Consider the following 21,508-nt stretch of genomic DNA (forward strand, 5'->3'; position numbering starts at 1 on the left):
CATAGCAGCTTTTATGGAAAACTGTCCTGAGAAAAAAGTTGTGAAAAGTTAATGAAGCATGAATTAAGAACCATCAAATAGACAGCATGGCTAAAGGCAGTATTTGCAAGAATGTCTTAGGATGATTAGAAACATTGATGAAAGTACATTAACAGCAAAGAAATATATAAAACTGCATGGGAAGAGGAAATAAATCAGCTGCCCTGTTAATGAGGTAGAAAAAGCGCTTTTATTAATGTAGAGTAAAATATTTTGTCAACCATAGTATTTCAACATTTTAAATGTCATAAATACAAGAACAGCTGAGAACTTCTCTCAGTTCTCTCTTAGTATTTCATGTCTGCAACCCACTTAGTCAAAAGCTAAGATGAAGGCAAAATTTTTCAAGTAGTTTAAACCCACTCAAAATGTTTCTACCAGCAACAATACACAAATGTTTGCAAGGCCATAGAGAAATCTGACACCAGAGCACCCAGCCTGGTTCCTCCACAGGTACAAAAGGCAAGGTAAGTGCACAGTGCTACCTGCAAACACAGACACACTCTGGCTGAAGACATCTGCTGCAGGAATGGCTATAAATAAATTGTTCACCACGAAAGAACAGAGTTCATCAAACATTTCCATAATCCCTGATCCTCTGGACATTGAAATAGGATGTAGACAAGTATGGGTCATCCATATTTCCCTCTAAGCTAGTGCAGTATTGAATTGATTTTTAAGCATGTAACTATTTCCTAACATAGAAAAATGAGTACATGAGCCCACATTTCATTTCCATGGCTCTCCTAAGGGTTGATTTACTGTGCAGAGAGCTCCTGGGAATCAGCCCCAAAAGAAGATCTTCCTGAGAAAAGATGCTCCAGGCCACAGGTTCAGGGAGAGACCATGTAGCTTTTACTACCTCTCATACATAAGCACTCCCTCCTGACCTCTCAGGAGTACACTTGGTTTTATTCAATTATGTAAAATATGAGAAAATAACTCTTCACTCTCCATAGTTTGTAGACAGGGGACCTGAAGAGGTTTGGCTGGACAGAGAAGCCAGCTTCCAGCTCTGGTAGAGAGGAATCATCCAGCCCAAATATGACCACTCTCAATAAGAAAAAAGACCTCTACTTTCTCTCCTTTGCACATGCATTACATTTCACAAACTGCACTAAGAGGCAGAAAACAATGTTTGAGCTAGTTGAATAATATGATATTTCATATATATTGACTCAACATGACAGTATTTGTTTTCAGTTGAGATAATCTGTCTGATTCAAATGAGTTCAAGCTGAAGACTTGCTGATTAAAAAAGACAGGAAAAAAGCACTGTGGCTGTCTTTAAATGCTGAGACAAGGAGGAGGCTCAAGAAAAAGCAGCAGTGATGGATGAGATAAAACCAAAAGGGAGTTATTGGGAGTTATTATTTTAAAATGGATTTAAAATAAATAGACACAATACTACCTGGGATCTAAAAAGAAAATACCATCAAAACTAATGATGCTCATATTTCTGAACTAGGCACAGGAGGAAAGAAATTCCCCATACCAGCTTCTTATCAAATGTTTGCCAACACAAGAAAGTTACAGCCTTTAGTTTTCAGACTTCCAACTTTGTGTAAGTAGTTTGGAAAGACCTGGGAGAGAATTCTCTTTCTTTTTAACAAGAAGGGTAATATAAATTACAATTCCAGGTTTTGAGCTTACTCATATATATGTGTAAAAATGTACTAAGTGCGTCAGGGGCTGAACAGAATATTATGAATGATGCTCTCTTGGATACAGAGAAGAACTGCATAGCAGATTCCCTCCATGTGAAGAAATTTTCTTTTTCCAGAAAGAGTTAATGACAAGAGGTCTTCAGCAGGCAAACCCTTGGAAGAAAGTGTGTCTCCAAAATATTAAGGCTTGGAAAGGAAGATATCTGATTAGATGGATTCAGGCTGAGAATGGACCAAGATAAAACATTCAATTAGCCTGCAGCCTGACCCCACAGACTTCCAGTGGTGCTTGAAAAAGATGAGCTGTCTTTGACAGTCACACCATACAAAAAGACTTCAAGGAAATGTACCAGGAACAGAAAGCAGAAGCTAAAAGCAAATCTTGGCAGCAACTGAGGTTACCAAACAGTTTTGAGCAAAGAAACATTCATTAGCATCTAGAGAGACTTGATGAAAGAGGAGAAAGAAAAGTATGATATTGAATTATGAGGATGAAATAAACCACAAAGGCATATACACAGGCACAATTCTATGGTGTAAATAAAATCACAGCTTTCAGTGGGATGGGTGAAAACAAGATAAGTCTAATGGCACCTAAAAATCTCTTAAGCACCATCTTCTAGGAACATTCCTTGGGAACTGAATGCATTCCTTGGGAAGTGACTCATCCCTTGGGAAGTGAATCAGGAGAAAAAGGATGTTTCTCCTGTTCCAGCAGGAGCATCCCTTGGGAAGTGAATGCAGCTCTCATTTCTTTCTAGGCCCAAAGTTCACAAATCAAAAGCTGCACTCACAGATGATCACCTGCAAGTTGTGCAGGGCATAGACCTGCGCTCATACAAGACCAAGTGCTCTGAAGGCCTGGATGATCTGGGCAGGAGGGGACAATCAACTTGGCTGCCAGCCCTGAGTCAGGAGAGGTAGGACCTTGGCCACCTTGTGGCTTAGTTAGAAAAAATCCCATTGCCTTTATCTCCTGATGAAAGTTTTGATAATTTCAATTAAAAATTCAATTCTTTCCCATTGGCTTTTATCAACCATGATCTGCATGAATTCAATTTTACAATAGATCTAGTATTTCATTAAAGACTTTGATCTAAGCTTTGGCCAGAGAACTTGCAGTAGCATTTCTAATTATCAGTCTTCTTGTACATCCAGAAGAGAAAAACTCCCAAATCTGCAAATGAATCAGAAGCTTCTTCACAAAGAGCTAATTTCATAATCTCCATTCAGTGAAAACATCTCCTTGCAACCAAATTTGGCACAATCTGATATAAAACATTTAATCAGAACTTTGTAAGTTCCTTTCTTTGTCAGAGAAAAATCTTCCTAAAATGGTATGTTCATCTTACTGTAACCCCATTACTTACAATTAATTTCATACAGGATGTTTCTTCACCAAGTTGAATCTTAAAAGTGAAATCAGAAAAATAGTATCTAGAATCTGCTTTAGCATTGACTAGAGAATTATTAAAAAAAAAAAAAAACAAACCCATAAAACTTCCAATAAGCCCACCATGAAGCCTTGCAGTTCTTTAAAGTAGAGAATAAATCCCAAATCACTGCTCAGAAATCACTGTGGAAATCACTGCAATACTCTGAAGAAAACATAGTTCAAATAACTACCCAAACAAATTCATGTTTTGTGATAAGTTAGGTATGCTGAATCTTCAAAATAAAGAATGCCTTTTTATACAGTCATGGACAAATCAGAAGAATAAAATTCCAAATGGTATTGAGAAAATGAACAGGGATTTTCTCAGTGTCTCCTTTAATACAGGAAAAAGAAAGTTAAATAATCAGCAAGAAGCAAATTCAAAAAATACAATAAATTACTTTATTCAACCTCCACTTAAGCTGCTGAACACTTATGTCCCAGGATATCCTAAAATCTTATCTTTTATATACAAAACTTTCAAAATTATTTCAACTAAGTTATGAAAGTTATTCTACCAACATTTTTTTTACAATTACAAAGGTATAAATTCCTGTTTAAGAACTCCCTGAGCTGCAGATCACTGAGAGCTGTAAGGACAAGCTGGAGAGACACTTCTATATTTCTCTGATCCCACATTTGTTTGCTGTCACCAACCAGCAACTAGATGCACGATAGGGTTTGACAGCCTCAAGCCTCCTTCTATTTGGGTGCTGGTGGTAGTTCTTTCTAATCATTGAAACTTCCAGTTCAATCCAAATGCTTAATCTATTACCTGTTCATCAAAATGAACTACAAACAATGCATATTTTCATGTGTGGGGATTTTTGTCTCTTCACAGTATTTTTGTGTTTATTTTGGAACAGTTTGGTAGAGTCATGGAATATATCATCCCACAGACTCCCCTATTTCATGGCTTGTTGGCTTCTGCAGTGGGCTGTAACAGCCACAGATGGATAACATGAAAGCTACTTTTGGGTATCTATGGAAACAAATAACTGAAGTCTGCTTCAGGGTCTTCTGTTCAGATCCTTCACCCATGCTAGGAAGGGGCAAGGAATTTCACCCAGTCTCCAATACAGAGAGAAGGGAAACATGGCAGCAGGTGCTGGGAATGTAAATGGGGAGCTGAGGTAGGTGAAAAGGCAGAGGAAGGAGAAGTATGCTGGAATTCAGAGATGAAACAGAAGAGACAGCAGGACTAAGAGGAAAAGCAAATACAGATGGATATGCAGGTTGATGTGTAAGGAAAAGGAAACACAGAAAACTCAGGTTTGTTTGTTTAGTCCTGCCAAGCTGATCCTTGAAACGTCATGCTGAATTATAAGTGAATAACTTATTTTAAGAATATCAACACATTTTTATCAAAGCTTACCAAGTTTTCCACAAATTGTGACTTCAGAGACTATTTAAAAAAAAAAAAAAATTTCAGTAAAAAAATTTATCTATTCTAATGATTTCACCCAAGTCCATCAAGAAGAATTTCAGCAAGTGCAGGTTGTCTTTGGGTGCTGCTTCATTTGCTCTGCAGTTACTGGTGTTTAATAAAAGCTTTGAGTAAAATGTAAAACCTCCAGCTGGCTGTTCAAATCCACAAGGCAGCAGACACTCTCTGTCCTGCTGCCGAAAGCCAGAAGAGAACAACTACAGGACGCCCTCCCTGATTCCCAAACCTGACTACTTGTCTTCCTAAGCTCCTCTTCTCTTTTCATAGCTCCAGAAATCACATTCCATCTGGCTAAGTCAGGCTGTGTGACACCTCCTGATCTCATGTATATCTTGCATGACCAGACACAGCTCTGCAACTTACTCAGCTTTCAAAATAACATGTGCTATGGATATTTGCCATATGCAGATCATCTGTGAACAGGGCCAAGCTACTTTCTTAGGAATAAGGAATTAATGAGAATGCCAGTGCCAGCACATCTCAGCTGAAGTCCCCAATGCTACAGATTAGTTAACAGTTAACATTTATTACACATGGACATTCACACTCTAGGTGGGTATAAAACAATCATTGGAACAAAGGAATTTATCATCACGTACCTCTGTCATTCACCATCTGAAACTTAGTACAGTATTTAAACTCCTTGAACACATTCAAATCAAGATGGAAAAACAGTCGTTGAATAATTATCTTAAAGAGTTTAAGTACAACATTTGGGCACCCTGCAAGTGTGCACCTGCCTAAAGTTATGGCCAGAAGAGCTAAAATTCAGCCCTGTATCAGCAAATTGGCTTTTAGTACATAAATACAGCAGAATTTAAGATTATGCTGTATCACACATGGTCATGTTAGATTTCAGGTGTGAGATAGAGTAAACTGACGATTTTCCTGGGAGACAAAACATATCGTTTACATTCTAGCCCAGTGGAGATAGTGCTTTTCAGCCAGCACCAACATGCACACACAGGGAAATGTAGGGGGGAGGTGTGTGTGCACACTTGTGAATGTGCCAGTTTGTTTACAGAGAAACATCACCCAGACAAGAAGAAAAAAACAGCAAACATATCTGTCCCAGAATGGGGGATAGCACCAAGAATTCTTTGAGTATTTGCCCAAGTTCCCTATGGTTTTACTACTGAGGAGTTTTGTGTCCCTCATCAAATCATCTAGGAAACTACAGGCCCACCAACTTCACCTCAATTCCTGGGAAGCTGGTACAGCACTTAATCCTAAGCACATTAAGGATAAGAAAATCACCATGAGTAGCCAACCAAGAAAAAGTCATGCCTGAACAAATGGATAAACTTCTAAGATGAAATAGATCTACCTGGCCTGGTAGATGAGGGAAGAGCAGCAGATACTTTCTACCAGGACTGCAGTAAGGCCTTTGACACCGCCTCCCATAAGATCTTCATAGAGGAGCTGCTGCTCCAGGGAACGGACAAGCAGACAGTGAGGTGGACTGAAAGCCAGCCAGGCTCAGAGGCTGAGTCAGTAAGACAAATTCCAGAGACTGGCAGTGGGGCACAGAGGTCAGTACTGGATCCTGTTTAAGATCTTCATTAATGACCTAGATGGTGGGGCAGAAAGTACCTGCAGCAAGTTTGCAGGTGACACACCTGGAGCACTCGGGGCATCTTATAAATGTAAAACCAGAAGGGAAAGTCCAAAGACAACTGAGTTGGGCTTCTTTTCACTGGTGGCTAGTGACAGAACCAGAGGTAATGTGCATTAGTTGAAACATAGGAATATTAGGAAATATTTTTTCACTTGTGACAGTGACCAGGTGCTGGCACAGGTTGCCCTGGGAGTATGCAGAATCCCCCTCCTTAGAGATATTCCAAACTTTTCTGACACAGTCCTGGGCAACTGGCTCTAGGTGTACCCCCTTGAGCAGCACATGAGCCATGTAACCTCTAGAGGTCCCTTACAACCTCTCTAATTCTGTGTCTGGTAAAAAAACACATAAAACTCCCCAAACCTAGACAAAACAGGAAAACTACATTAAAAAAAAAATGAAGAAGAATACTTAGATGTCATTTCCAATCTCTGTAAACCGCACCTACCCACTCTACAAGAGCACCAACACATCTTCATTCTATATTTACATGTGTGGGTGGCATAATTTACACAAACACACACATATGCACACACAGAACTGCAGAACTGAAAAAAAAATTCCTCAGCAACAGGCATATTTTATCAAAATTCTCCCAGAGACAAATGTTCACAGATCACTGACTTTCAGGGATTGTCTGCACCTGAACAGTGGCTTTCTGCATATGCTCAGCATTATTATTTTTTATCTTTTCATAGATAAGACAATCCTATGCTGAATGCTAAAACTCTTGAAAAGAGAGGGATGAATACACACTCAAAATTAACTGGATTTAACAATTTCTTCATTTTCTCTTACACACTTTATATTCTCTTCTTAAAGTCACACCTTTCAGCATGATTAATATCAAACACTCCACTATACCTTTTAAGTAAAAATAACCAACAAGATGTCATTAAAAATATTATATTCCATTCCCTTGTATCCCAGAATCTCTAACTTCATGCACAGTGCAATCCCATCAGGCTAAGCCCACACGCTTCAGCTGCATCTGGCCCATGAGCAGCCATGGAGCCAGCCTTCAGTACTTTCCATGGATTTCACAAGCACTTATGTGCAAGGGCACAACCTACACAGACCACAACCTGTATTTTGGACACCCTCAATTCAGCTACTCTGTGCTGACAAAACCTCCACACAACCAGAGTACCTGATCACTATGTACATTTCAGTAACACTGCATCTTGCTACAGCACGTTTGGATCTCCAAGGTATCTGGCAGGTATCTGAAAATTCAAGATAATTTATGAAGGCACTGAATCCACACTCCTCAGTTCTACTCTTTTTTTTTTTTTTTTTTTTTTGGGTTGCCATTTAGTGATCTCTATGTTGAATATATTCACTTCACTGGTAACAGGATTTTATTATTTTTTATTTATTACTTTGTCTGTTTTTTCAGGTCTTGATGGATCATTGATTGCCATCAGCAGAATATTCTTCCAGCCAAATTATGTCTCCAGCTATACCTGAGTGACTCTGCTCAATTTAGCTCAGCAATAGGAACTTAATTAAAAATTCTGTTAAGGTGTTGGCCAGAAAATACTCACCATGGCAGAGTGGCATTCACTTTGCAGCACTGATAGGAACATGAACTAATATAATATTTTTTTTCTTTTTCATAATAAAATGAATTGACTGGATTCTCACAAGACAGTAGGAGCAACTGATGTAAGATGAGAATTTTATCAGTGGGCAGATCTGTTCTGCAAGATTTGCTCTGTTCGGACAATCACTTTCTAAATTAAAAACCATATCAAATAAAGGGAATCTCCATTACTACATCAGAATAGATAATTTACATCTACTTACCCTGCCAGAGACATACTGTATGTAAATGCAGTAACCCAAAGTTATTCAGAGATCTGAGACAGAATAAAAGTTTTCATGGTGTCCTTTCCAAACAGGGGCATTTCATTTATTTTGACCTTTAATCCATTGCTTGGTTAATTTCTACTATTTGTGTGATTACAGACAGTGAAGCTAAATGCTTTTTTCTGCACAGAGAGCTAAAATTACCCTTTTTTAGGCTAACTATTCTATCACCCTAAATTTCAATTACGTGGACACACTGATTTTGTAGCACTGAAACAATGGTGAGAGTTTTATTTTTATTTATAGTCTGGTTTTCTACCAGGGATATGTCTAGTGGTCCACAAGAGCAAACTAAGAAAAGAAGAAGAATACCATCAAAAATCCCTTAACTTTCCTAGGTTGTTGCTGGCCTGAAATTGAGAAATTTCATAGGTCAAAACAATTGGAATAAGTCTGAAGAACTTGGTTGACAACTAGGCTGAAAATGCTATATTTTCATCTGTAATTTAAGATTTTGCTTTCTACATATGCTCACCGTTATTATTTTTTATATTTTCATAGATAAGACAATCCTATGCTGAATGCTAAAACTCTTGAAAAGATAGGGATGAATATGTACTAAAAATTAACTGGATTTAATAAATTCTTCATTTTCTCTTACATACTTTATATTCTCTTCTTAAAGTCGCACCTTTTAACTTGATTAACCACAAACGCTCAACTATAATTTTAGGTAAAATAACCAACAAGATGTCCTTAAAAATATTACATTCCATTCTATGTTCTATAGTTACAATATTAATTTCTTTAAGATGTCATGTTTCCAGTTATCAAATAAATTATTTCCATTATTTTAAACAAAGCAGGATTTTAATCAAACATGCAACCTACAATACAAGGCAAATTGATAAGGCAAATGCATTAGCTTTACTAATTGCAACAATGAATCCAACTGTAATGCTCAAAATTTGCAAATCAAGCTACTCTGTCACCAAATCCCTTGCCAACTAATGATAAATCCTCCTCTCTTCCACAATATTCCTCTTTATATTCCAATGCCTTGTGGTCACTATCATTATCTGTGCTATTATATAGCTTTTATGAAAAAGTAAGGCCTGAAGGGAAAAGTTTTATGATGCTTCTTTCTTTATTCATCTTCATTTTTAATCTAGATTCCAAAGAGAAGTTCAAAGTTTCTGATTTAAACTGTGTTAGGGTTAATGGAAAATCTCCCTTCACTCTTGCAAGATTATGCCACAGGCTTCAAATTGCTTCTTCCCTTTACTGTTCTTGCTTATTTCAATTTTGCCTCTGTTTGTCTATGCCATCCTAAAGTGCCAGAAGAATTAATTTTATTTTATTAAACACTCACCTCAAACCACTGGCCATGCGACTGCATTTTAAGGATGACACAAGGATCTGGTTTTGAGAGGGCATCCCTGTCTGATATGCCTTTGCATGCAACTCGCAACTCCACTTTAGTCAGGCATGGGCTGTTAAATATTCCCAGGGTATTGGCTGCTGATTCATAGATGTTGCTCATTTTCTTCATTCCTTGCTCTGAAAGAGAGAAAAGGTCTGTTAAGGATGGTGCACACAAGGTACAGCCTCTCCTTCCACACAGAAGCCAATTCTAGACAGTAACAGTGAATGAGAACCAGAGCATGAGGGGAAAGAACAAAATCAAAGGAATACCTATAGTAAAAACAATCATTTAATATGCTTATAAGTAAGCCAAGTTCAGAACGAAATTTTCCACCATGCCTCTGAACTCTGGGGATGAACTGTGATCTCAACTTCCAGCTCTGCTCCTGCTTATAGAGCTACATTTCTCCAGGCCAAAGGACAGATTGACAGGATGGTAATTCTGTATTTATTATGATAATATGTTGACAAAAGTAAATTAAATTTGTCCAGCACTCCTGCAATCTGCTTTTATTTCCCTCTATTTCTTCTAAAGAGTATGCACTTCTTCTTATATAAACTTTTGGCATAAATGCCATAGAAGACCCGTTTCATACCAACCTTAAATTCCAAAATACATTTCACTGTTTCCCTGTCTCCATTCCTAAGCAAGTAGCCAAGATTGATGTTCTATACAGAAGGGCAGGATATTTATGCTGCCATGACTTGTTGTTGTGGAGTGTTTGCTCTTTTGGGTCAGGAATCAGAGTTACATGAGCACAGAGAGCTGGAATAACAGGGACCTCCAACCCTTACTTCATTGTGAACACCACCACCACCAATCTTGTAGCTCAAGAATTTCTCTCAACAGGAGCAAAAAAAATATTTTAACACAGAGCTTACCAAAAATCCCTATATGACCATTTTTGCATCAATAAAGAATATGGGAACACTCTAATTTGCATATTTGCTCTGAGCTTCACAGCCTGACCCTTTAAAAATTCGCTTCCTAATACATGGATTAGTGCCTTCATCACTTTATTCCATACATAGGAGCCACAAAAAATGAATCTCATACTTCTAGCAGGCAGATTTGTCTTGCCATTTTATCAGCAAGACATTTTAGCCATCTGTTTCAAACCTTTTCACTGTCTATTCCACAGCACCATGTTCTCAGGGGTTAATGATTTTTGAACTAACTGTTTTGATAAAAATTACATTTCAGAGATATGGAAATGAAAGTGAAGGGTTTTTTCCCCCAAATCTGCTTAGTTAAAAATAAACTCAAAATGTGCAACATCACACCTATCCAGTTTTCCTATTAATTAGAAAGGTAAAATTAGAAAGGTACTTCTCAATTCAGAGGAAGGGGACCTGGCAATAGAGTTTCATTTAAATTTGAGAAAGGTAAGTCTGATGAGGCAGATTATCTGCTCCCTTGGCAGAAGGGATAAAAGCTTGTTAACAACTTACAATTCTTCAAATCTATACAAAAACTTACTATATGAACATTGATCTGCTGTGACTACCCCATTCAGATATAAGTGAAGTGAGCCCAAGTGGACCCCAACCATTCTCTGAACCTCAGGCTCTACAGGGATATTTGAAACGTGAGCCTCACAAACACAGTGCCTAACATCCTAAGACCAAAACAACCACCTTCAGCCCCTCCTATTTACAAGTTACTTGTAAATATTGTCATCTAAACTACTGCTCCTTGGATTTACTGCTAGGATTTACTACAAAACAGCAGGAACATGACTGAGAAAATAGGCAAAACTAAACAACACATGGAAAAGGTAATGATATTGGGGTACATTTTAAAGCCGGGGACTGGAGAGACTGTTGTCTAATTATTCATCATTTTGTAATCCCATCTCCTTCAGAAAGCTACTCAACAAGCTCATCCCACACATTTACAAGACATTTTTACATGTTGCCCTTTCCAAATTGAAATCCATTTGAAAATTGGGTTAATTCTGTCTCATACACATCATACATCATTAATAAAATGTCATCCTTTGTGCAGAAATAGGTTGGTGATTTAATTAAACTGGATGATTTCAACACTGAAGAAAAGAGGAAAAAGTAGCAGAGTGAGGGGGAGAGATGTATTTTTCTTCCTCCTACAATAATTATACATTGGTTTTTCAGAACAGCAGGTAAGTATAAAAATTATATTTCTTTTCATCACTACAACTATTATTTTAGCTTTTGTAAGTTCTAAATTTATCAATGGAAAAGATCAAGGCACAGCCTTATTCTTTTGCCTCATTATATTCTTCTTTTAATATAATCACCAGCTTGGGCTGTTGTGCTGATGTCACATCACCAGGAAGCTGGAGGCCTGGAAAACAGATTTTGAGCCCACTGAAAGTGGCTAAAAATGGTATTGTTTTGCACAAACATAGAGAAGCTAGATTGCATAAGAAGCTTTTTGTCAATTAACTATGTACATTATTGATGGAGGAAAAATTTATTCATTTTTCTTTGCTACAAGCTCTTCCTTTTTCAGTTCATTAGAACCTTGTTATTCCTTCAATGTCCACACAGTTTTGATATTCACTGAACAAGAGCTGTGCCCAGTAGAGAAAAGCAATAAAACACATACAAAAAGTAAGTGATAGGTCATGTATTTGTAAAGTTTTCATTTCATCATTGCATACATTCTCTCTCATTCCCTTAGGAAAACAGGAAAGTGGTGGATCATATGCTTCCCACACAAATTTATTAGCTAGTGCTAGACTGAAGCAAAAACAGACTTTATGTTTTCACCTCTCCATGGTGAAACATCAAGAAAACAGTACTGGGAAAAAAATTAAAACTGCACTATGCTGAAATTGAAATGTACTAGGCTACAAAGAAAACCCAAAAAACAAACAACCAAAAAAACCACCAAAGGAAAACAAAAGACAACAAAACAAAAACAAAAACCCACAAAAACAAACAAACAAAAAAGGAAAACAAACAAACAAACAAAAAAACCCCAAACCAAACCCACCAAAGAATGTGTCAGCTACAAAGAAAAAGTGGTGAGAACCTTGAAGATAGGTCTCTGTCTCCAGTCTCTCAAACACGCTCTATATCTGGCATACTTAGAGCTCATTTACTAGAAATTAGGATGCTCTTTTGACCCTTTTAAAGAGATTTACAGCTCAAAGTGATCTTACTGATACATGTGATGAGATGGGGAAGCATGAAGCCAAATTCTTGTCAGTAGTGCCCAGTGACAGGACAAGAGGCAACTGGCACAAACTGAAATTCATTAAATTCTGATTAAAGAAAAGGACATTTTTCACTCTAAGTTTGGTTCAGCACTGCAACATACCTCTTAGAGAACTTGTTGAGTTTTAATCTTCAGAGATATCCAAAACTTGTCTGGACATGGCCCTGAGCAGCCTACTTTGAGCACAGGCTAAGAACAGATGATCTGCAGAGGTCCTTTCCAGCCTCTCCTACTCTGTGACTAAGCAGCAAACAATCAAATTATAAACTTTTTAAGATAAAGATTGTCTCTGTGATACGATATTGAACTAATTGAATATTTGAGGCTCTTGGCTCCATAGCCATACAGAAAATCAAAATATATACACAACTCCAGCATTTCTGGTACAAAGTAGTGCTACAAAGGCTCCGATGTGTAGGTATTTCATTAAAAGCACACGAGTTCAGAAAGTTGTGCCTGCCGTGATAACTGGATTACAATGAAAATCAGTATTACACATTTGACAGCTACATCTTTCTTTATTCGGGGGGACTAAATGACTTAAAAAATGTTCAATTTTCTAGTGCCTGCAGAAGTAAGGATCTTTGTGACACAGAACACAACCAGTACAACCAGCCTCTCTCTCCAGGAGCTAAATTACTTGAATTCAGTTCACACAAGAAGATCCAACTTATTACAAAATGGTGATCCACATAACCTCACCACAAATTCAGAAGCAGGCTCCCTAGATTCACCAATAAATCTATCTGGATTCTGATTTCAAGTTTACTCTTTTACCAACAGTATCATTTTGCCCTCCTACACAAACACAGTGGTCAAAAAGCTTTTCTGCAAGCTGTCTGGGTGAAAAATGAAGAGATTGCTCTCTACAGCCCCTTGTGAAGAATCAGAGGAACATTTGCACTCAGCCTCACCTCCAGGCAATAAGCAGCAAATGAGAAAGATGCTGAGATTAAAAGCAGTAACCAATGTGCTTTGCATTCAGGGAAAGGTCTCATTATTTAGAAACCTGTACTCCAGACCAAACTACACGCAAATGAATTTGGGGGTTGCAGGCTTCCCATCGCCCTATGTTGAGAGCTGTGTCTGAATTATTTTACTGCCACTTTGGTCATGAAATGAAAATGAGCTAATAGCATCTGTCTGCTTCTACAGGAGTAAACAGCAAGAGTCTGCTCCTGGAAAGGTAAATGATGTTTGCAGTATGTGCACATGGTGGGAAATACTAATAGTAGAGTTACATGGAATAAGAGCTGTGAATAAGTGCCTCCAAAAGAGAGCAGCCCTAAAGGCACTGGTTGTTGTGGCACTTGCTGCTCCTTACGTATTTACACTTATAAATTATAAATGGGAGAGACATTTAGTATTCAAAACACATGAACAGTTTAACTCTCTAGGCAGAAAGCTTTCTAACTACAGTTTCTGGATCTTCCAGGTTTTAAAGTCTAATAAAAGGAAGTATAAAAACTAAGTCTACAGTTAGAAGCTTAAAATTAATAAAACTCGGATCAAGTTAAAAAAAAATACAGTAAGAGTAAGATTTATAGAAAAGGCTGAAATTATGCTGGGTGTTCAGGTAGAAGAGTTTTTTAAAGTTCCTCTGTTTAGTAACTTGTTCAGCTCCAGCAGAATGTAGGCCATGGACCCCTTCAGGGAATGACAGTAATTGAGATAAGTAATTATTTTTCTTTAAGAAATTTTATGTATTTGGGAATTCCCAGTCTCTAATAATTACTGTATCAGCTGTTGGCACTAAGGCTTTCTTGGCTGTGAAAAGCAAATCCATCCCTTCACATTCAGCTGTAAATTGGTTTTGTACAAATGAGGAAAGGTGGGAATTCATCAGGAGTTCCTGATTCAGCAAGTTCATTAAATTAATATTCCATGTGCTTAATCAGGAGCTCACTAAGACACCTGGCTTGTCCAGGTCTGAACAGAGACCCCAGCATGACAGGGAAAGCAGACCTATCTTTATTACTACATGTATTAAGGTTTTTTCACTATGTCTAATCTTTGTTGCTGCTGTGGCCATTGCCTTGGTCTTTCTCTCTGCATCTCTGGAAACTCCTCATGAACAATCAGTGCTATCTTATAACAGAGCAATTCAATTACTTATCTTGGACCATGCTCCTAGACTTCTGGTTTTCAGCCATATCTCAAATCACTACACAAGACTCTCCTCCTGTTTGCATTAAAAAATTATCCTGGTCAACATCAGTTATATAATAAATTGCTACAGAATTTTAAATAATCATAGATAATACAGACAAAATGCAAGCTGCCAAAATTAATTTGAATATGAATTATTATGTAATGAAAAGTCAATAGGTTAGCTAGACCCCTCCACAGGATAGTTCGTGCAATTAAAAATACAATTTTTCCTCCTCCACTTTGATTATCTGACAACTATTAACGAAGATTCATTTAAAGTTACACCTACCAGAGTTTGACAAAGGCCTTTGAAAAATGAGCAATAAACGCAGTAAAGAAACAAATAATCCCATTTTAGTTAAGAGAAGTAAAATCCCCACAATAACAGGAGCACTGGGAGATCCTCAAATATGCCTGGTTCTGGATACTCTGAGTGGCTCCCACTGAAGTCAGATTCAATGCAATGCAAAGCACCTGTAGGAGTCAGCGCTAAAATACATATATTTTATTATCCTCCACTGGAAGAGAAAATCTAGGATTTGCCCTGGCTCCTTTAGCATGTAGCTAATGCCATCAGTCACCTCTTACTTCACAAAGTTCCCACTGTCTTCCTTCTTACAATGCTGTAAAACATGCAGGGGAAGAGAAATCAAAAATTCACTAATACAAAAAACAGGAGACTGAACAAATACAAGATCAAAATAACCTTCCTAAGGATAAATGTAGACAACTCCCCTACTAGAAAGCAGTCTCAATGCTTTTTACTGGAAAAGCAAAAGAGAATTTTTTTTTCCACAGAATCCAAAGTCTGCTTCATTCTCTGGATTTGCACCAGTCACAAAGGAATCTGCCTCTCCTGCAGCAAGGCTGACTCTCAGGCTGGCCACAGAGGGTGTGTGTTTGGTCTTGTTTATAAAATGGCACCTTCTAAGACGGTGTGTTGGTTTAATAGGATAAACAGAGTGATTTTATTTGGAGCAGTGTAGAAGCTAGAGAGAAAACCAACTGGCTCATCTATATGCTGAGACAGTAACACACACAATTGTCCTCTTATCCATTCTTGTTTCCTTAAATATGCCTATCCAAAGCCTTCACTTGCAACTCAATACTGTCAAGCAAAAGCATTGAATAGTCCCAATGTTCCTCTTCCAAATCATGAAATGGCATATTTTCCCTTAAAAATGTGAACAGAAGTGGGTTTGCTCTTCATTTCATTTCTATTTACACAACAATTAGAACTGATGTTCTACAGTCCTTTCTCACCATTATAAACACTAAAAACATAATTAAAAAGCAAGAGAAAGAAATGCCACCTAAGTTCACAATGTTCTATACCATGACTCGTGGAGCTGATGATTTATAAGCAGAACTGAATAATATGAAACCCCAGCAAAATTCAGAGTTCCACTAGTAAGTTATTTGCCTGCTGGTTTGAGTATTGGTTCTCAGAGTCTGGCTTGAGTCTGTGCAACTCTTGAGAGAATACCTGAAGCATAGGCAGCTGTAAGAGCAGGGATTAAGCACCAATACATGGAAAAGCTCAGACCATTGAATTCACTTCAAACACCACACTGTGGAGTTACACACACACAAATACTCAAACCTACAATATGCAAGCAGTATGCAAATATAAGTGACAGGTAAGCCTAGTAAATCAGAGAAATGTAATTGAATCTCTCTAATCAACAATTTCAAAGCTACTACCATGACACTTATGTGACTGCTTATCATTAAAAGCCATTACAATTTTCTTAGGCTTGTCACTTCAGCTTGCTGCTTGCACTAAGTGATATATCAACACAGGAACAAAAGTATATGCACTACAAGGATATGTGTTTGCTGCTTTTTAAAAATTCATTCTCTCAATTAGGTATTAGAGGGAAAATAAAAGTGCCTTAGCAAGAAACAAAGCTTTACAACATAGTTATTTATGCAAGAATCTTAAATAAGTGGACATTTTGCTATATTTCAAAGAAAGATAAGCCTGGAACAAAATCAAATAATCCCAGCACTCTAAGGTGCAGCAGTCAAAATTCTGATATAAAATAAATCCAACTGAGAACCTTCAGAACATTTGAGGCAAAATAATTCTTGAAATAATTAGACAATTCTGAACAACAAGACAGATGCATAGTCTACTACATTAATCCTTGCCTTGTCATTTGCACTTGCATAATGTACATTCGAAATTATAATTACCCTTTATCCACCCTGCAAAAGCACACTGTCTATCATCTAGAGGAGAATCACAGAACTGTTTATGTTGAAAAGACCCCTAAGATCAAGTCCAGCCATTAACTCAGCACTGCTAAGTCCACCACTAATCCATGTCCCTAAGCACCACATCTACACATCTTTTAAGCATCTGCCAGGATGCTGAATCAACCACTTTCCTGGACAGCCTCTTCCAGTGCCTTACAACCCTTTTGGTGAATATTTTTTCTTCTAATATCAATTCTAAACCTCCCCTAGTGCAACCTGGGGCTATTTCCCCTCGTCGTATGGCTCGTTACTTGGGAATGAAGCAGCAAGTTGTGTTCCTCAGCTATACTCAATTACACCAGAGTATGTGTATAAACACACATAATGCCTGGAAGAGTTTATACATTTACAGATGTAACATATTGCAAACTGCTAATTTTCCTCAACAGATGGCTAGAGTGGCTCTTCCTGCAGCATGAAACTGATTCTACAAGAGAAGCTGCTTCCTGCTCCTGATCCAAAGGCAGGCATATCAAGAAGAGCAGTGAGGAAAAAATTCCCATTTACTGTTTAGTTATTGCATTTGCAATGCAACCAGAAGGTACATCTGCTGTAAGTTGGCTCAGAGTTTCCTAGCAGTGTGAGAAAAACTGAATTTATCAATTACACTGGGGCCACATTGAGCTCAAAACTGGGACAGAGTTTTAAAGTCAAGTTGCTCTGTCAGGTAGGGCAGGAGAAGTAGTAAGGGAGCAATGGATAGTGCTGCAAGCATCTGCTCTCTCACTTCATAGCTGCTTCCCCAACAAGCTTGACCCCTTTCTCAGCAACTAGCAGAACTCCTATGGCCTCCCAGGACTCTTGACAGACAAGGAGCAACCTGCCCACCCTCAGGGGCTTTACCTGATGGCTGGAGCCAGCACTGAGTTCATTCCCTTCGCAAGAGAGGTTCAGGGACAACATACTGGGGTTTGCACCACTAGTTAAGTTAGAGTGAGCCTTTCCTGCCTTCTTGTCATTTACTTACTTTCTATTTTCTTTCCAAAAATCCTTGATCAAGTATTTGAAGAGTCACCCATGAGACTTAGGCTAAGCACACATTGCCACTGTCTCAGCTAAATCGACAAGGGATACGATCATTGCAGCTCCAACTGCAGGCATGAGAAGAGCCATGGCAGCCAAATTATATTTATATGGAGAGTGTTAATTTCTTTCCTAGTTTAATTTCTACTAGTTTATTCTGGTTTTCCTCTAGAAGTTATAACCTACTCCATATTGCAAGTGTTTTGTAATCACAGTACCACCATACCATGACAGACTCAGTCTCTGAATAAGCCAGTAGCTATTTTTGGTATCAAATTGATTCACAAAAGAATTGCAGCATGCTGTCAGCAAAAAGTCCTACCAGTGCCAAATGTACCGCTGGTGCCAGTGCCGTGCCATTCCTCTGCTGGCGTGTCCATGCTTCCCAGGATCTGCGCTCTACTGAGCTACCACAGATGGGTCCTAACGCGTCAGGACAAAGCGCAGCCTCACAGAGATCCTAACCTGGGCCCTGGAAGCAACAGAGCTTTGTCAGCAATGTTATAGGAGACCTACTTCCTTCTGACACAGTGCCAAGATTTTGGTTAAATAACACTTTCAAAAACAAGCTCTAGAAATCCAAGCCACCAAGAATTTTCAAGAGTTTCTCTCCCTCGGGAATTCTTGAGGTGTGAGAAATACGTATGTTGTCAACCAGCAATAAAAATAAGAAGCAAGATACTTGGAATGTCTTTTATAAAACTTTGTCTGACATGAGGTTGTCCCTTGAGGACTCCTAAAAGGAACCTGTGAGAGTATACACAAGAGTTGTCTTCATTTTTAAATCTGCAAGTTCCCTTCAGCCTTTGAAAGCGTACAAAAAAAGGGCAAAATGAACAATTCAGCTCTTATAGTGATTGCAGAGTTAGAGGCAGAGGGAAGGGGTTCTCAGTTCCTAAAATGATGCACATAAAAAATGAACTCACATAATCAGTATTGATGGAAATCCTACTGCAACACAAAAAATACTGGAAGACCTGCTGGTCTTGACATCATTGCCTGGTAGAAGAACATTTTATGAAATTCACACTAGATAAGCAATACCCCTACGATTTGGGCACATATTGCACAGGACTTCAGCTACATTCATCTGTCTTTAAAGGACAAATTTATACAAAGTACAGTAAAGTCTATGAACCACCCACTGCAAACAGAGAGAAAGGAATGCCTATAAGCCAGCAGTGATGGCACTTAAGGGAGAAGAGACACAAGAGGCTGGTATTGAAGTCCCAGACAGATGTTTCCACTTTACAAATGCAATCACTATGGTCAAATTATCTAAGGCATAGTTCTGTATGAATTGGGAGTGGAAAGTAATTTCCAGGCTTTCTCTCTAGACTTGTGAAACTCTTAATTCCTTCCCTCACCTGCCCTATCTAATCTCTTACAATGTTTGTTGAAAGACAGCTGCAAAGTATCAGGGACATAAGGAATTGTAAGGCAGTCACTGTGATATTTCCTAAGAGCACAGAAGAGTAGACCTAGCCTCAGTAGATATCCCATCCTTCCAAAAAGGAGTGTTGATAACTAAACTGGGTCCCAAATATTCCATGACAGATGCCACAAAATTTAGATTGTGCTAAAACATGATTGTTGCTCAGAGCACAAAGAAATGTCCTCCTTATTCAAATATTTATATCTCTGTTATACTCTGAATGGATAGCCATTGGGCTCCTCTATACCTGCATATATTTAGAATTACGAAAATGCATGTTGACAGTAACCAAAATGCAACTGTACCAATGAAGAGTAATCAAATCAGTCTTTGAATTCTTCAGTGATACAAGGCATTTCCCATGCACTGTGTTTTTATCTATGTCCTACTCTTGATCTGCATTGATGCAGTACAAATAGAACTAATAGACAGAGATATTTTTCATAACTTAAAAATAATTATAATTTCATAATTTCATGTAATTACTGGTCTAATGCATGAACATGTTTAAGTGTACACAAGTATAGGGTAACTCCAAAATTAAGAGTTTTGAAAGGCCTTCATAAGTATGGAATCCAATATCTTGATTTTTGTTCCTTTTAACTAGTAGAAGATTTGGGTTTTATTTTATTCTCTAGTGTCAGCAACCCCCTTAGGTAAAGGTGCTTGGAAAGGAAAAGAAGCAAAAAACCCACAGAAATTAATAATAGAGAACTTGGGTTATAGTAAATGCATGTCCTCACAAATCACCCCACCCAATGCATGTCCATCAAAATCTCACCGACAGATACCTTTGTAACTTCCTTATCGTATCAAATCCACCCTTGGATACCTGTGGGAAAAAAATACTAACAATTTCCAAAACATTTTGAAAAGATATGCACTTTTACAAGAATTTTGCTGTTTCAGTCATAAGCATTCTTTTTCAATTACAAAGAATACAGCAATTCTCTGACCCAGGGAATGATGGATGACACTCTTCATGCTCTGAAGTCAACATGTAAATTTTACCTATAATTTCTGCCCTCTACAAAAATTGGGTTATACAATAATGAGGTGCTTGACTGCTGTTGCATTAAGTCTGTAATGAGACTGAATGCACAGTCACACCATTTACAGGTTTAAATTGCTTCAACTTTGGAGTAAATACATCAACAAAGACCAAGCTGGGATATTAACTGCCGAGCAGTACATCAAAATAAGATGTTAACTTGCTGATGTTACCTGAAAATTATTTCCATATTTCACTGAAGAATTCTTCAAATGATTCACTTGTGTAATATGTTATTAAATGAAGCACACTGAGGCATCTTAAACATTAACTTAATTGAAGGTAGGAATAACACAGGAAAATATTTAGGACTTGCTGTAGAAAAATGCCAGTTCGTCCCTTGAGATTTTTACTATAAGCTAGAAAGCCTGACATGAATTAAATTTCCTACCTGTCCTGGCTTTTAATTTTACCTTTTACAACATGGGCATTTTACAGCATGGCAAGAAAACTGTTTCAGTCAAATGATTACTGCAGAATTTCTTATTTAGCTACTTCCAGTGTGAATTTTCAGCTTATTTTTTTCTATTCCTTCTGTTTTTTGGCTATGACCATTTCAGACCTCTGCCAAGATTATGCTTTCAAGGGAAATAGGTTGCCCAAGAAAATTCTCAGATCAGTTTGAATATACCTACATCATATTTCCCAGTGATACCACAAAGGAGCTCTTTAATTCTCAGTCACTTCAGCATCTGACAAATGCTGCAGTCAAATTGCACTGGGTTTTCAGTACAGTTAACACAGGCCAGTTGCCTAGTAAGAGTAATTTAGGTTGAGAGGGATCTATGGCAATTTCTATTTACCAGCCTTAGCTCAAAGCAGATGTTGTTCAGGTGAGCTCTGGCTGTCTCCAATGATGAGGATTCCACCACCTCTCTGGGCCTCTCTTCCAGTATTTGACCACCATCTTTAACAACAATATATTGTTAGTTTTCCTT

The 21,508-nt window shown here is 37.9% G+C and overlaps 1 protein-coding gene across 2 annotated transcripts in view; it reads right to left on the reverse strand.

Moving 5' to 3' along the window:
• Positions 1–21,508, reverse strand: part of CPNE4 (copine 4) — a 226,568-nt gene that overhangs the window by 167,393 nt on the left and 37,667 nt on the right. The window contains exons 2-3 of one of the 2 annotated variants that reach the window (XM_021531234.4): positions 18,407–18,556; positions 9,391–9,578 (exon numbers count right to left, since the gene is read on the reverse strand). In XM_021531234.4, the coding sequence (XP_021386909.1) occupies positions 9,391–9,578; positions 18,407–18,464 (246 nt within the window). In that variant the 5' untranslated portion in view covers positions 18,465–18,556. The remainder of the gene's footprint in view (positions 1–9,390; positions 9,579–18,406; positions 18,557–21,508) is intronic. The other variant, XM_031503894.3, reaches the window with a different exon arrangement.

The sequence above is a fragment of the Lonchura striata genome, chromosome 2 (assembly GCF_050655825.1).
Source record: "Lonchura striata isolate lonStrDom1 chromosome 2, ASM5065582v1, whole genome shotgun sequence".
Classification (NCBI taxonomy): domain Eukaryota; kingdom Metazoa; phylum Chordata; class Aves; order Passeriformes; family Estrildidae; genus Lonchura; species Lonchura striata.